Consider the following 17,672-nt stretch of genomic DNA (forward strand, 5'->3'; position numbering starts at 1 on the left):
CAGGAAAATAACACCCTCAGTTTGACAAATGAGACCAGTTTTCATCCCCTGCAAATTGGCCTATAGTCTAATTAGTTGAAAAGTGGAAACTAGTTATTGTGTCTGTGGCTCAGTGGTTTAGTGCGCTGATTTTTGGATCAGGGGAGTGAAGGTTCAATCCCCAATACAGTCAGCATGTCGCTGGGCGAGACACTTCATGTAAGTGACCTTGGATAAAATCACATATGGGTAACATGTCTGTAAAGTTTGTGTAAATGGTATGGTGTGTCGCCCCCTTGTGGCCGTTCTGTGCTTAATAACATTTACCCACAACAGATCCAAGTCCAAGTGAAATGTTATGTTTGGAAATGCAAAGGAGGCTTCATGTGATGCTAACTGTTGGTGAGTTTAGGAGAAAACCACAAACACAAACAGACAACGTTAGTAAAATAAACTCCTGGATGTGGATTTAGACTTTGACTGAAGCAAAACAGGCCAAGCCTTTACCATTGCTTTAGGACCTGCTCCACAGAAAATGCTGTAAGTCACTGGACATTGCAGTAATGGTAACTGCCATGATGGATGGATCCTGTGGCCCCCAGAGGCCGGTTCGAGCCCTGTGGTTACGCCTCATTGAGCAGAACTGTTATTGTGTTTTACTGCCTAATAAAATACCAATTACACTGGAAATGGAAAGTACCACATATTGAAACTTCCCCGAGGATTAGCGTGAGTAAGAAAGATAGGAGAGGAGGGGAGAGGAAAAATACTCTGATGTAACCTTGCTCACTTTAAAACATGGAACCGTTTAGAAGACTGACTCTCTCCCAAACACACATCGTGTTGCACGCCCCTTCTCCTGCAGTATTTTTTAACTGGACAAATAACAGTACACCATGACGTCTGACCTCGATAGACCTCTGTTATTATTTCCACTGGAAAATGCTTTAACTTGCATCTTCATTTAGTCATTCACAGACCGACTCATGTTGGGCCGTCAGTCGGTTGGTTTGTCTAACGCCGCAGTCCAGACTATTCTATTCTATGATTGCACGACATTCATCATCTTCTGAATCATTTCTTTGTGTCTAATGCTCTGGTTTATATAAAAGCCCAAGACATTACCATCTGCATTCAGTTAGGAAGCAGTGGCGGCTCCTGAGAAACATCTTAGGGGGGGCAATTTTTTGTTTCTGATAATGATTAAGGTCACCCATTCAATAAGTACATTAGGCAAGACCATACCAATGTGTTGTTAGACGATGAACTCAGACAGAGATGCCTCTTGTGTCTACTAGATGGCAACACAGTGAGAATGGTCAGTGACTTGATCGAAGAAGCTGCCCGCTTTTTTTCTCAGGTACGTATGATGAAAGCGCGTAAGTGCAAGCCCTCCCGGAACCCGGAGAGACTGCATTGAAAGCTCTGATATTTGAAATAATGCATTTTACATGAGAGTCTATGAGAGACCCCTGGGGCGATGTTCAACCTGACTGAAATCGCACCTAAAGGGGCGGGACCATGTGAAGCACGACTTTAGTCTGATTGGATAATGACGTTTTGACCGACCTAACGTGTAGAGCACTGATTAGACTGCTGCTGTGTTAGAAACAAACCCTTCTTTTCCCCGTTGGTAGTGCGCCGCCCAAATCGCCCAAATCGTCCCTGTTAGGAAGCTGACTGCTCAACTGAGATGGCTCGCTCACATGCTGTACATCCACGGTGAACACAGCGTGGATGTAGACCTGCATTGGTGTATTTATGTATACCATTCCAGCAAAAACTGTAAACAATCAGAGCATTTTGCAAACTTTAATACAAAACAAAAATATGCTTTACTTTGGGAGAAATGCTTTAAGTGTATCAGCTCGAAAATACAGATCAGAGTGAGTTCAAAGAAGGGATTTATGATTCACTTATTGAGCGCGGTCGTTGTATCTCAATCACTCCTGTAGCTTCTCTGAATCACTTCTAAAATAAACTATATTTTCACCAACATTTCCCACTAGTTTGCAGGTCTGACTGCATGCTGCATGAACACTTTATAATAGCAGTGCTGAAAGCTGCTGCATAAATAAGGTTGATTATAATAAGCATTTATTACTTTATGACTTTAGTTCTATTCGTCTGAGAATCTCAAATCCGGTTTCAGAGTTTTCCTCTCAGGTGTTTTCTGAGGATCTGATGAGGAGGTTTCAGGGGCTGCTGATGACTTCCTGGATCCACCCAGTGAGCCTGGTGATGCGGGTGTACACGCCGTAGTAGTCCGCACGCCCACAGCCTTTTCCCCAGCTCACCACCCCGGCCAGGAACCAGCGACCCGACGGCTCCTGGCAAACCAAGGGCCCGCCCGAGTCCCCCTGCAGGAAGAAAAGCAGGGGTGGAAGATTTAAGTGACCACTCAGGCCTTTCTAAACTCAGTCCATGGCCTGTACTACAGCCTGAGGACTTTCAGGATGTTCTCAGCATGCACAGGAAGTTCAACTGTTGTTCCTTTTGGCAGATATACAGCTAGACTTAAAAGAGAGAAACTAAATACAGTGAAATGTGTAATTTAAATATATTACTTTATCATTTATGATTTATAAAAACCGTCTGAACATGTGCTTTGATTTGAACCAAATGCATTTCATTTGTTTCCACATGGGGGCAGCACAGCTTCTAGTCCCTGTGTCAGCAGACAGTAGCTTTGTTAGCTAACATGAAGCAACATTAGCATTTGAAATTGTGTTTCTGTGCACCCAACAAATGAAAAAGCCCAATATTCACTTCTTTTTGCTCTGTTTTGTTCTCCACCAACAACTTATGGTAACATCTAGCCATAGCTTAACATTGTTCTAAAGCTTGTTGTCTCTCTTTGTATTTGGAAGCTGTTCAGGTGGTCTAAATGAATCATTTCACTGTAAACAGACTCCAAATGTGCTGGCTTTAAAACCAAAACACTGGGTTTAAAGTTGTAAGAGACACATTGATCTGGCCTAGTAGGGATTTAGGGCACTGATGTTGGTTCATTTCCACAGCTCACATTGTTTCTGCAACCTGGGATTAGCTACCGTCAGATATGTGTCGTGTCGCCTCTCAGGGAATTGCTCCCTTTATAGCTCGGCTCTAATCACAGAGCAGTTTACTTTAACTCGTGGTTTTGTTGGCTTCTCTGTACCTGACAGGCGTCCTTGTCTCCATATCGGTAACCGGCGCAAAGCATTCTGGGAGTAACCAGTTGTCCGTAGGAGCGAATGCAGGCTTCCTCGCTGACCAGGCGAACGTCTACCTTCTGAAGCACGTTACTGGCACTGCCTGAGGAGTTCAGAGGGCAAAGGTTACCAGTGGAAAGACTCATACTCATTAATTAGACAATGCCTAAAAGACAACCACCCACATCCTTCTTCACCCCTTCCCCTCACATTTAATATAAGATCAGATCAGATGTACCTTTATTAATCTCAGTGGGGAAATGTGAGTGTTTAAGCAGCAACAGAGAGGAAAAACAGGACAGGTTCACACGGGAAACACAAATCTGAATTAAAAATGAAAAGTTCTAAAATAAAATTCTAAAAACTCCCGAAAGAATATTTACAGATAAGTAACGAGAGTATTCTTAAACATATCCACATGTATGTGTATATCAGAAAGAGAGTGCAGGCTTGGTGTGCAGTCCGGTTACTCTCAGTGGGTCTCCTGGTGAACCCCTTGGTGTGCAGCCCGGTTACTGTCAGTGGGTCTCATGGTGAACCCCTTGGTGTGCAGTCCGGTTACTGTCAGTGGGTCTCATGGTGAACCCCTTGGTGTGCAGCCCGGTTACTGTCAGTGGGTCTCATGGTGAACCCCTTGGTGTGCAGGAACTTGTAGGTGGTACCACCCCCTGATGGTGACGGGGGTTAGAGACCTCTTCGTGCTCTGCCTGAAGTCCACCACCAGCTCCTTAGTCTTGCTGATGTTGAGCTGGAGGTGGTTGTTGTCACACCAGCCTACGAAGTTCTCCACCAGGGCCCTGTACTCCTCCTCGTTGTCGTCTGTGATGCAGCTGACGATGGAGGACTCATCGAAGAAATTCTGTAGGTGGCGTGAGCCGGAGTTGAAGCGGAGGTCAGAGGTGCAGAGGGTGAACAGGAATGGTGACAGCACAGTTCCTTGGGGGGCTCCAGTGTTGCTCATCAGCACATCAGACAGGCTGCCTGCAGCCTGACATACTGAGGTCTGCTGGTGAGGATGTCAGTGATCCAGGCACCAAGCTGTGATCCACCTGCATCAGGGACAGCTTCTCAGCGAGCAGGTGTGGCTGGATGGTTTTGAAGGCGCTGGAGAAGTGGAAGAACAGGGTTCTTAGTGAGCTGTGCGGCTTCTCCAGGTGTGAGTTGGCTCTGTGCAGCATGTAGAGAGGGCCTCCTCTACACCGATGTTGGTCTGGTAGGCAAACTGTAGAGGGTACAGGGAGTCACACACAAGGGGTTTGAGATGCTGCAGGATCAGTCTCTCAAAGATCTTCATGACAGGAGAGGTCAGAGCTGCAGGCCTGTATCTCCTGGAGTGCTAGCCCCCTCAGCGTCTCTTGCCATGAAAGCCCTTTTTTCTTGTTCAGCAGGTTGTAATGTCCCTGTTGATCAGGGTTTATTGTTTGGGAAGCATCGAACCTATTTGGTGGGTACAATGCTCTCCTCACAGAAGCTGATGTAGTCCGTGATGCTCTGTGAGAGTCCATTAATGTCCTCTCCATGAACTCTCTGAAACATGTCCCAGTCTGTCGTCCTGTAGCACTCCCTCAACTCCTCCTCCACCTCATCAGACCACTGCTGTACAGTCCGGATGGTGGTAGGCTGTCTCCTGACAAGGGGCTTGTATTTGGGAACAAGCCTGATCAGGTAAATCCCTGTAGGTAAATCCCTACGACCTATGTCAAATTGGTTTACCCTGGCCCTAACCCTGACCCTGACCCTGAGCCTAAATCTACAGATAGCTAGAATGAACGTGCTCGGGTTAGAATCCACAGTCATATCGCTTCCTCAGCTTGAGCTACTATACTTCTGTATTTGCACTTCAGCTATTTTTAAGTGCTGCAGGTGAACAGGGGGGTTTTACAGGCTGCACAACAAACCACTTTCTGTGACTTCATACTGCATAATACATGTTCCAATGGAAACAGTTGACCTGTTCATCCTGTGAGAAATAAAAACAACTGAAGAACAAAACTAATTCTGTAATTGCACATCAGCATTTATCAAATAACCCTTTAAGTCCAAAGCACCAAATAAAAGTCCATCTTTAAATGGTTCATGTTTATGAACCTGAACAGTTAATGAGGCAATGGGATTTGTTCCCAGGCATACCAAAGGCTGAGGTCAAATGGAAAAGACTAATAAAACTGATTCCTTTACTGGAAGGTATCAGGAAAACGTTCAGTATATAGGTCCTTAAAAACACGAGCTTATTAATCGTTGATTTTCAAGCCAAAATACCCCCAGAATCTGCTCCTTTTTTCACGGAAGATACCTGCTGTTTTATTGGTTTAGCAAACATCTTTGCGACTGTTGGTCGGCAAGATTTGACCAAACTAGAGCAGCAAGATCAGTCGTTTGACCGATCAATGGTCAGTGATCAATCTTATCTCAGAAGTCATTTTTCAAGGAGAGGTTTGTCTTTAAATGCTAATTCCAGCCTCTAAAAGAGTTGCTGCTTTTCTCTGATTTAGTGTTTTGGCTTTTGAGAAACGTAGACTTAGAATTTGAAGACAACAATTGCTCTAGAAAATATTCTTTCTAATGACCGACAGAAACCTATTTCCTGCCTTTTCCATCACCTGTATGAAGTAGCAAACCATAGAAATGCATCAGTACTTGAAATGTTACTGAACTACAACGCTCAGCAAATGAACTTATTATAGTTTGCCAATTCAACTACAAACAACAGTTCCCTTCCCTCTCCTGTTTCTCACCCCCCTCTTGGAGAGCCCCCCAGCCGGTGACCCAGCAGAGCAGCCCGGGATCCAGCTGGTGGGCCACGGGGGGCAGGCAGGCGGGTTGGGCGTGTCCGGCCAGCAGCGCGGAGGCGGGTCGGTCCAGCTTCAGCAGGGCCAGGTCGTAGTCGTGGGACTCGTAGTCGTAGTACTGGTGGAGGTGGATCCGTAGAACTCGAGCTACTTCTTCAGTCCTGCTGCTGGAGTTCAGCAGGAGCTTCCCCAGGTACACCGTCCACACCGAGGGGGAGTACAGACTGTAGGGGGGAAGATAGGTTAACATTAATTGGTTTAGGACAACCTATAGAATCAGAATCAGAATCGGAATCCCTTTATTTGTCCCACAGAGGGGACACCTGCATTGTTACAGCAGAAAGAGCCTAAGACAGCTTAATGTTTCACCAAGAAACTAAACAATATATACAAGAAGCACACAATTGCAAAATACACAAAAGTAAAAGTATAGCAGCCAGATATGTGTCACAGTTAGGGGGGTGTTACAGTCAGTGTTACGTGTGCTCACGGCCGGTACAGTGAGACTGCGAATGGCTCAATAAATCAGTTATGGTAATCTGTGGAGTTGTCTACAGAAGGATTTAAAAGGTTGTATAAATATTTTTCGGTTCAAGAAGAAGTATAAAGAAGAGTCACTAAACTGTGTGAAGGGGCAGGTCATCTGTTTCCTTAGCTGATTGTGAGTTAGTGTACATGTTGCTTGCTTCTTTTCTCACCTCACTGTAAGAGTTTGTTGTAAGTTACTATAATTGACAGACCATCTATGTCAGGGGTGTCCAAACTACGGCCCGGGGGCCATTTGTAATCGGCCCCAAGCTTATTCTAAAAGTATAATGCAACATGGCCCACAAATTACACTTCTGCTGGTCGTATTTTGTACTTCTCTGATATATATGTTCAGATATATTAATGAGCCCAATTTCAAATAATTTTAGTCATTTAGAATTTAAAACATGTTCTAAAAAATCTGAGTTCATCAAATAGATTCTATAACCAGCTTTAAAAGTAACCTTCAAGTTTACTCTGATTCTCAGCAATCTGCGGCTTCTGGTTTAAGGAATGAGCTGCAACAGAATGAATGAACCCCTAAAGATGGACGGGATGTAGGCTGTTCTTTCCTTAGACCATTTGAAAGTATTGCGCATTCTTCACCTACATTTGATAACTTGTAACTTAACTTATGAGGCGATGTTCACCTCTATACGCGGCCCAGCTCTCCGTATATTTTTCTGTACGTGGCCCTCGGTGAAAAACGTTTGGACACCCCTGATCTATGATGATTGTTTACTTATGTTGTGAGTAAGGGGCAGGCACAATACGATGTATTCTTCTCCCTGCTCCTTTTCGCTCATGATGTGTAAATAGAGTCGTGTTTTGAATGTGAATGTGCACCATCATGAGCGGAACAAATCAAAAATGAATGAACAGAAAAGAATATGTGAGATCTGATGAAACATTTCATCGTATATATACCCAAGCCTGTGATATGATCCAGGAGTTGGACATTGAGGCTATCCAGACTCCTCATATCCGGAGACCCCCAAAGCGCTTCACAGGAAATGCACCTGCATTTAGACCTACTTCCCCTGAGGAGTTCTACAGAATAGAATTCTTTAAAATGTTGGATGTAGTTGAGGTCCAGTTGACAAAGCGCTTTGACCAGAGCAGCTTCCAAACACTCAACATACTGGAAAGGGTGTTAATAACTGGAAAGGTGGAGGATGTGGATGTGGTCAGTTCTTACCCAGAACTACACCAGCATTCTTTGGAGGTACAGCTGGCAATGTTCAAACTTCAGTATCCTGCAGCACGGTCAGTGAAGTGGTGGATACCCTGAGAGCTATGCTGCCAGAGGTTCGAGGTTTGTTCACTCAAGTAGAAGTGTTGGTCAGGCTTCTTCTTGTTGTGCCATGCTCCTCAGCAGAAGCTGAGAGAAGTTTTAGTGCCTTGAGAAGGCTTAAGACGTGGCTGCGCTCTTCAATGTCTCAAAAGCGCTTGAACAATGTGGCTGTTTGCCACATCCACCAGGAGCACCTTGACAAACTTGACTTAGGGGAGATTTGCCAGTCATTTGTGTCTGCAAATGACAAAAGAGGTCACACTTTTGGAGCCTTTGTATGATCTCTTACTTTTGTTCTAACTGTAAAAATCCTGCTGTAGGCGTGATACAGATAAGGGGGGGAGAGATATGATTATAGGAGATATAGAACATTTAATGAAAGGACAAAAAAAAGGGAAATCAACAATTTTGGGGAAAGGATGGAGATAGTAAAAGCAGGTCTTTAACAGGTTGTAAGGTTGTATTGAGTTATAGTTGTATGTTCTGCAGGGCACTGAAGAGGGCTAAGGTTGATGGTAATAGGCTCTGAGCCTAGGTACGCATTTTATGTTTCCTCATAACTTTTTTTTCAAGAGATTTTTTGTTGCATGACATTAAAATAGGGCTGCCTCAAATTGACCTCATTCTGTTCTAATTCGCTCTTTGATTTTTTAAATCCTCATATTTTGCTCATTAAAAGAAAATAAAGTGCCAAAAAAGTTGTCAGTGTCAGTCCTCTGTGTACTACACCAAAACATAATAGTAGTCAGTAATTGCAGACCATGCCGGCTCCAAGGGAAAACCATGAAAGAGGGAGATCCTTTGAATGTAAAATGCACCAGAATGCGGGAAATTGAATCTACTTCTTTCAACATTTCAAATATTCATTTCTAAAGTCATCAGACGTTACATCGTTAGTATTGAGGTGTCTAACGTTGAATCAGAACTGGTTTTCTTCAGTAACAAACGTTCCCAATTCCAGTGAATGCGAAAAAGTATTCATGAAGCCAAAGGCATCAGGTGACAGACCGGATCCTTAAAGCCTGGTGATCTTCCAGGAAGATCTGCCTCCCCTTACTCCCAGCACTTACCTGTCGTCATAGAAACAGTGGGCAGCGGACACCACCCATTGGCTAGAGATGAGCGCCCCCCCGCAGATGTGGGTGCCCCGCACCTGGAGGCTGGCCTGCCATGGCCACTCCCCCTCCGTGGCGTTGGTCCCGCCCACAATACGACTAGAGAACTGTCGCAGGCCGCAGTCTGAACACACAGGAGTCAAAGTCAGAGGTGCAAATATGTGAGAACAGTGACTGAGCCTAAAGGGCCGGAACAGCTCAAAGAAATGAAACACATTACTTTATTTTATGTAAATCCAGCAAGTGTCATCCTTCCTAAAGCCAAAAAATGAAACAAAACTAAATTAAAAGATTATATTTTTTCTCAAAAAAATCTGACTTTTCTGAAGATCACAAAATTCACATTTCTGGGGAAAATCTCCAAATCCTGATTCATCTCCTGAAAAACGTCTTTCTCAACATTATGAATTTTTATAAAGATTTCAATCTGTTTTCCAGAAAATCTCTGATCGATAAACAGTTTTTAATTCTGAGACTTTGTTTCCCAATCTTTGTTCCTTTTGATTTTCTTTTTAAACTTCAGAATATAAGTTCAAAAATATCCTTTTTCCTAAAAGTTCTGACTTTTTTTTCCATTTTCAGATCTTTTCCCTCTATGTCGACGTCGCACATTATTCTATCTCCTGTTTCATGTGGCCCTATCATCTCCTTTTTTGAATCATGAGTTTCCCACTAATTATTTTTAAGATGTATTTTTCCAATGAAAACCTCAGAACTCTGACTGTTCCCAAAGTTCTGACCGTTTTCCAGAAAATCTCAAAATTTGGAATTTTTATAAACATTTCAATCTCATGACTTTTGATCTCAAAATCCTGCCTTTTTTCCTCTAGATTCTCAGTTTTCTGAGTCAGTCTGACTTTTTGCTCTGAACCGATTAACACAAGAAGTCCAACAGCATCTTTAGAAACCTGTAGACGCAAATATGAACCATCACAAAGTAAATGAAGACAAATAAACACATTAAACGTGTTATTAACGTGTTATTAACGTGTTATTAACGTGTTATTAACGTGTTATTAAACGTGTTATTAACGTGTTATTAACGTGTTATTAAACATGCTATTAACGTGTTATTAAACATGTTATTAAACATGTTATTAACGTGTTAATAACATGTGTTATTAAACGTGTTATTAAACGTGTTATTAAACATGTTATTAACGTGTTATTAACGTGTTATTAAACATGTTATTAACGTGTTATTAAACGTGTTATTAACGTGTTATTAACGTGTTATTAACGTGTTATTAACGTGTTATTAAACATGTTATTAACGTGTTATTAACGTGTTATTAAACATGTTATTAACGTGTTATTAAACGTGTTATTAAACGTGTTATTAACGTGTTATTAAACGTGTGTGTGCTCACCACATTGCTTCTCGTCCGAGGCGTCGGGGCAGTCGGCCACAAAGTCACACTCTGGGTTCGGCTTCTTCAGACACGTTCCATCAGCACACACATAGGTCATATCTGAACACTGCACACCTGCACACACACACACACACACACACACACACACACACACACACACACACACACACACACACACACACACACACACACACACACACACACACACACACACACACACACACACACACACACACACACACACACACACACACATTTCTGAGGTCTGAGGTTCTTCTAAGAGGTAAAATAATGCCACTAGAATGTGAAACATTAAAATGAAGGAATAGATTTTGCACTAAGTGTGTGTAAGATGTGTTATTTGTATGTGTGTGTGTATGAGTGTTTGTGTGTGTGTACATGCATGTGTGTGTTACCTTCAGTACAGTTCACCTCGTCTGATGCTTCAGGGCAGTCTGGGAGTTGGTCACACACCTTGTAGTAGTCCACACACTGACTGTCCTCTGGACACTGGTACTGCGCCACACATACTATGCCACACACACACACACACACACACACACACACACACACACACACACACACACACACACACACACACACACACACACACACACACACACACACACACACACACACACACACACACACACACACACACAAACACACACAGAAGCTTTCACTCATGGTTTCTTGTGCTCTCTCACTTTTTGATTAAATCGGTAATAAATAAATACCACAGTTTCTCTCGTCAAGTCCGTTGGGACAGTCTTTGATTCCATCACACGCGGGAACACACAGGCCATTAGTGGTGCACAGAAACTGACCGGGGCACGCTGTAAAACACACACACATACACACACACACACACACACACACACACACACACACACACACACACACACACACACACACACACAGAAATACATAAAGGTTACTCAATAAGCAATTCATTTATCCAGATTTCTTGGCTGTCCTTCCTTCGTGCACAACTCACGATCTGATTGGTTAAAGACTTGGTATCGCAGCTGAAGTCCCGGCCCTGTGATTGACACCTCTGACGTCATGACCACCGTGGTGTCCGTGGGGAGCAGGAAGAGGCGCTCGGTGTACGGCTGCAGACCCCGAGTACCACACAGTCTGAGGAGAGGACAGACACACATTTTCATCCTTCAATAACATTCAATACTGACAAACATGCAACATTGAGATCCAGAACAATAATATCACACGGCACAATAAAAGGACAATGTTTCTCAACAAATGCACCTTCTATGAAATGTATAATGCCTCTAAATTAACTTAAAAAGGCCCTGCATAAAAAGTGTATATGAAGCTCTAACAGGACCCTGCTGCCCCCTGTTGTTCAGACCAGAGTACAGTTGTCAGCACATCATGTCCTTTATGAAGCACTTCCTGTTTGACACTGAGACACACACAGAATTATAAATAGATAGAGGACGTTTCTGGTATCTGTTCATTATTTGGCACACCCTACCTGCGGTTCTGGATGATCCACTGGCCCTGAGTGCAGACCTGATTATAGCCGGCTCTATTCAGCTCGTAACCTTCAAACTCCAGAGACAAACCCAAGCCTTCAGCCGGCATCTGAAACCACACAGGAGCAATACACAGAAAAATACACTGAAGGCAAAGCATCCATTCATCCATTCATCAAATCAAGAATACAAAATGAAAGCAGGTCGGTTTCGTTGGTATTGTCTGAGCTGTGTATGGATGAGTCTTACAGTGAAGCTCCAGGTACAGTTAGTGTCGGGGGGGTAGTAGCTGGGGAAGAAAGGCGTCCTCAGTGACCCCTGGACCCCCGACACTTGCCTTCAGCTCTATAGTGGAGTTACAGTCTGAGAAACAGAGAGAAACAGTGTATTTATACACAATAAAATATACATTCTGCCACAAAACCTGAGCTTAAAACTCCTCCTCTCTCCTCAGTGTGTAAAGCTGCTTTTAAACTAGTTCTTCTAAACTAGTAACAGAAGGTCTTCAGGTGGTCTCACCACGGCGGGTCCAGGTCTGTGCAGACAAACTGAAGGGGTCCTTGTAGTTGTACAGACCCTGTTTCCAAATCACCGTCATCCACTCTCCTGAAGACAGGACGCGCACCAGCCGCTCATGTCTGCTGCAGCCATACACACTGTGAGGACCGAGGGGAAAGGAATAGTGTAGTAGGTAAAATAAAGGTTAACCTCAAAGATTTGAGGCTTCAACTAAGGTCCAACTTTGATTGAACACATCTGATGAAACCCACGATGTAATGAGGTGTGTGTCGGAGGGGGTGAGGGAGTCGTACACCACCAGCCGGTCCCGGCACTCCGGCAGCAGCCACTCCATGTGGAGCTCCAGCTGAGAGCCGGGGTCCGTCTGGAGATGCCACAGGCAGGAGGAGCGCTGCATGTCGGGGCCGCGGAGAGCCAGGGGGCCCGTGGAGACCACTTTCTGGTAACGGTAACAGTCTGGTAGAGAGGATGGGGAAAACAATCAGTAGTTAGATGTTTGTCTGCTATTATGTGAGTCAATGTTTGCATATTTTCGCCTTGATTTGATGTTTAGAGCCTTGAATAAAACCAAATAAAACAAATGTATATGATCCCTTTTTCCACTAAAGCACTGACACACTAACAAATACCAAAGCGCTCGTCTCATTTCAGCTATCATTTATTTGTAAATGCATAGCTCCTTCATTTCAGAAATCACGAGCAGACTTTGACTCTCCATTTCAAAGTTTTCATTTTATATGAATTATTTTTAATTGTGCCCTTAAAGATTGCTTAAAACCTTCCAAACTCTTAAACTCATTGGCGGATTTAAAAAGTAGATTTTTATTTGAATAAATGCCAAAAAAGATTCAAACTTACATTACTTGATTTCAACTTTCCAATGGAACTTGAACATCCACAACCCCCTTTTTAAACAGCCATTTCCCTATCATTATAATAGCATTAGTAACTTGTAGTACACATATTGGGTCAACAAAGATGTTGGAAGGTGGTGCACATTGTGCTGCATGCTAATCACAGTTCAATCAAAGAGAACACATTGATAGAAAAATAAATAATTAAGAAGCAAATGAAAAATAAAAGGGGATACCAAATGATGCTTTCAAAAGCTCTATAGCTTTGGAGTCGGTTTCTGTCGGGAGCAGAACACAAAGAAAATTCAAATAAAACAAATCAGTGTAAACACACATTCCTGTAAAAGCACCAGGGTGAGGCCCAGACATTGGGTGGGGAATGAGGACCACCCTTTCTGCTTTACTTGGAGACAAATTAATACTACATGACAGCATTTAGTGGCTACCTGAGCGTAGCTGTCCCCTCGACTTCTTTAAAACATGTAGTGAGCCCCTTTCCATGGTGCGCTGTTGCATTGGTTTCATGAAACACTAGTTTAGCTACCTCCTGTCGTTAGGTTTCAGTTATTCTCGGCTGCAATTTTATGTTTTAGTAAAGACAATTCATTGATGTATGGTCTAGAAGATGTAAAAAGTTGTGAAATGACTGTTGTGACTACCAATGAGACTCCTGCGAACATTAGGTAAACACACACACACACACACACACACACACACACACACACACACACACACACACACACACACACACACACACACACACACACACACACACACACACACACACACACACACACACACACACACACACACACACACTCACTCACTCTCTTACACTTACCCGTGACGGTCAGCGATGGGAGGTGGAGAAGGTATCCACTGAAGCTGGCCGTCTCGCCCTCCCCCGGCTCTCTGCTCCCCCCAGTCCCTCCTCCAGGCTCCTTGTCACCGGTCTCAAGAGTGACCCTGCCAACATGGCTGCCCGGCACGGACATCACTATCCAGAAGTGAGCCACGACACTGCCTTCGCTGCAGAAACGAAGCACATTTTCACAGCTTAATTTTGAAGGTAGAAGTGCAGAAATGCAGCGTTGCTTTTTTCTTGCACCACTTCATGTCTCTTTCTTTTAAAGCATATGGTTTGTTTTAAAGTTGAAGGAGATTAAGAGGGACCTAAGATATTCATGGCAAACAACCACACTTTAGCTATAGCGAATATGATATTAATAACCTTGGGATCTTATGTAACATCGCTAAAGCAGCTTTAAACAATGAAGGTTTTTGCGTTGATTTGAAAAAGAAAGTCAGGGTTCTGGACCCAAATATTTATAGAGACGTGAGACATGAGTTACTCTCAGCCTGGCTTTGTGTTCAAAGTGGTGATATTATTTATACAGAATTCAAAATTGAGGTCCAAGTCCCGGACTACAATGAGATATCTGACATGTTTGGAGACTTCTGGGCTTCGAGGTGAGCATCAATTTAGGCCGTTTCCCGTCCAGCACCATAAATGACTCGTACATCAGAGTCCTTATTTACATGTAAAATGTTTGCACATCCAGTTGTTCTGCGACTGAAATAGCCCTTAGGAGTCTTAGCTTGATGCTTTGTAAATGGGAGTGTCGTCTGCACACAGTAATAATGTGAGGAGGTTTAAAACTGTAGTCATTGGTGGAAGAAGAACCAGATAGAATCGGAGGATGAAACCCTCTTTATTTGTCACATGCATGCACACAGCAGAGCACACACAGTGAAATTAGTCCTCTGCATTTAACCCATCCTAGTACTAGGAGCAGTGGGCAGCTATCGTGCAGCGCCCGGGGAGCAATGGGGAGGGGGGATTGGAGGTGTCCGGTGCCTTGCTCAAGGGCACCACAGCAGGGCCTAGGAGGTGGACTGGGACCTCTCCAAGTAGCAGTCCACTTTCCATATTTTTCAAGTCTGTTCGGGGACTTGAACCGGCGACCCTACGATTCCCAGTCCAAGCCCCTACTTACTGAGCCACTGCTGGACCAATACATTAACTTCAAAATACTCTTCTACAAGTTGAAGACATGCATTCAAAATCTTACTTATGTAAAAGGACAGAAGTATTTTCAGCAAAATGTAATTTAAAAACCAATAAGAAAAGTTCTCATTCTGGCGTAACCTTTACTCTGTGAAATATCATTAAATATTATATAGAAATATGATGTTGTTCAGAGAGTTTGACTGTTCTGGTACACAAATTATTCATGTTTACACCTTTCGTTCTTACCTTTCTGTAATATTTATATTACCCGTTAATCTTCAGCAGTGTTAAAAGCTGTGTTCTTTCAATGCAAGCTCTTAAACTAAACTGTAACTGAAGCTGTCAGATAAATGTGGCACAGTACAGATGTATTTTTCCTTCCTGAAATGAAGTAAAGTAGATGTAAAGCAGCATAAAATGGAAATACCAAAATAAAGAACTTCAACATTATAGAGGGAAGCATGTGGTAGAATGAAATGGAACATAATGAACTTCTTAAGTTCAGCGCTTTTCCCCTCTGTGTTGAGTAGGTTGATGCACATACCCAAAGGCGAACGCAGTGGTGTAGTTGAAGTAACGACAAAGACTCGAGCACTCCATTATCTTCTTCACCTGAAGGACAGAAACATGTTAGTACCTGTTTGCACACGTGTCATTGAATCTTTATATGATGGCTCGATTGCAAAGTGAAAGTTGCATTGGATACAGCAGCAGCATCAGTACAGGGTCCCTGCTCACCATGTTCTGCACGCCTTTAGCCTCTCTTCTAAAGGCGGCGCTGCTGTGAGAGGACAGATCAGCGGAGAAGTTCCTGTTGAGGATGGACAGGTAGGCCGAGTACTGCTGCTGCACACGAGGCTCACACATCCACACCCTGTACTCTGAGGATCAATAACATTTAGATGAACACGAAATATGTAAGATATTAAGTCTTAAAACATAGTAATGAACGCAAAATGTGCAGGGTGTGAGTCAGCATTTCAGCACTTCTGGTTCCCTCGTCTGGAAATGCTTTTGGTTGTTTGCCTGAAATAAGATCTGTGGTTAACAACAAGCTGAAGATATTTTAACGTCAAAACCCCAAATCCTCGAGACTCCGTCGGCAAAAACTTGGGTGAATCCATTCAATAGTTGTCAAGATGTTTACTAAAAAGCCAGAATGTCAACCTGCTGGTGGAGCTAGAGGAAAAGTCAGTAGGGTTCATCCTCTGGGGAACATGACTCACTTTGCTAAATGTCATGGCAGATGTGTGTCAGGCAGGACTACAATGAGGGACATACCGTACCGATCTAAAGACCAACATTAAATACATACAGGATAAAGAGAGACAGCTCCTCACCCAGGAAGTACCAGGCCAGCGTGACTCCTGCTGCAGCGAGGATGATGATGATGATGAAGGCCAGGACATACTTACAGGAGCGGGACTTCCTGGTGGGCGGAGCTGAGGCTTGACCTCCAGCTTGTACCTGTGGAGAACAGAAACAAATAAAGCATCTGGTAATTAAAGAGACAGTATTGTGTGTCTTCGTCTGGATGAATATTTATATGACTTTTATAGGAGATGTGATTGACTGCACATGTTTACATAAATAACTTCATTTCATTAATTTATTTTAGGGTTTTTTTGCAACTTTAACTTCTTTTGTTTGTACACAATCTTTCATCCTATTTTATCTAGGGTCTTTATTTAATTTAGGGCACACTTTCCCTCTCACTTCTTATGTGTGTATAAATATGTTCTTACTTTGTTCATTTGTTTTTATTTCAACCTAAAGTAGAACAAATGTCATGAGACCCAATTTCCTCCGCTTTAAATAAATATTCAGATTTTCAAAACCATGTCTGCATTTTGCGTACAGATAGCACAGCACACTATAGAATCCTTTCTCTACTCTGAAAGCTCCACAGGTTTAATCTGAGGACACTGACTCCTAAATATCAGCTGGTGGAGAGACTTCATATTTCATATTCTAGTGTTAGCGTTACTGACCCCATCGTGCAGAGTTGCAGGTGTGACCCCCTGCTCACAGGAAACAGATTTCTTGGCGCCGTGGCCGAGTGCCATCTCCTCACTCCACGAGTTTCAGACCTTCAGAAATCATATTCCAGCATTTCCAATCCAGCAGCTTTTATTTAGCATCTCTGGTTAGCACGGACATGTTGCTCCAACAGAGCGGCTCCCTCGTTGTTTGAAGGTCCAAAGGTAGAAAAAGCAAATCAATATTTCCCAAAGCTCGGCGCAGATAGGTTAAAAGAAATCTCTACCTGTGGCTTGATTCTAACACTACGTGCACTCTCCCCTCTGACGGCAGCATCAGTGAGGCAGGTAGAACAGGTGCGCTGATCATCACTTAGCAACAGTGATGCTGCACAGGTAAATCCAAGGGGAACGAAGGCTGTTTACGCTCTCGTTTCCCAGAGCTCTTTTCTCTCTCCATGCAAACAAGAAATCCCAACAGGCTGCACAGAGAGGAAGCCTGAGGCAGCTATTCATTGGGGAAGCTGCTTCTATCTTG

General features: G+C 43.3%; 1 protein-coding gene across 1 annotated transcript; it reads right to left on the reverse strand.

Annotated features, from left to right (window-relative positions):
* Positions 1–1,776: 1,776 nt before the first annotated feature.
* Positions 1,777–17,385, reverse strand: LOC134862721 (transmembrane protease serine 6). The gene is given in 19 exon segments (XM_063880752.1): positions 1,777–2,339; positions 3,140–3,276; positions 5,909–6,186; positions 8,855–9,023; positions 10,270–10,386; positions 10,689–10,802; positions 11,010–11,108; positions 11,270–11,412; positions 11,771–11,880; positions 12,021–12,107; positions 12,109–12,134; positions 12,291–12,427; positions 12,542–12,746; positions 13,381–13,422; positions 13,986–14,173; positions 15,700–15,767; positions 15,894–16,036; positions 16,496–16,622; positions 17,147–17,385. Coding segments are annotated over 19 exon segments (2,430 nt in total). The 5' UTR covers positions 17,222–17,385; the 3' UTR covers positions 1,777–2,174.
* Positions 17,386–17,672: the final 287 nt, after the last annotated feature.

This window comes from Eleginops maclovinus, chromosome 4 (genome assembly GCF_036324505.1).
Source record: "Eleginops maclovinus isolate JMC-PN-2008 ecotype Puerto Natales chromosome 4, JC_Emac_rtc_rv5, whole genome shotgun sequence".
Lineage (NCBI taxonomy): Eukaryota > Metazoa > Chordata > Actinopteri > Perciformes > Eleginopidae > Eleginops > Eleginops maclovinus.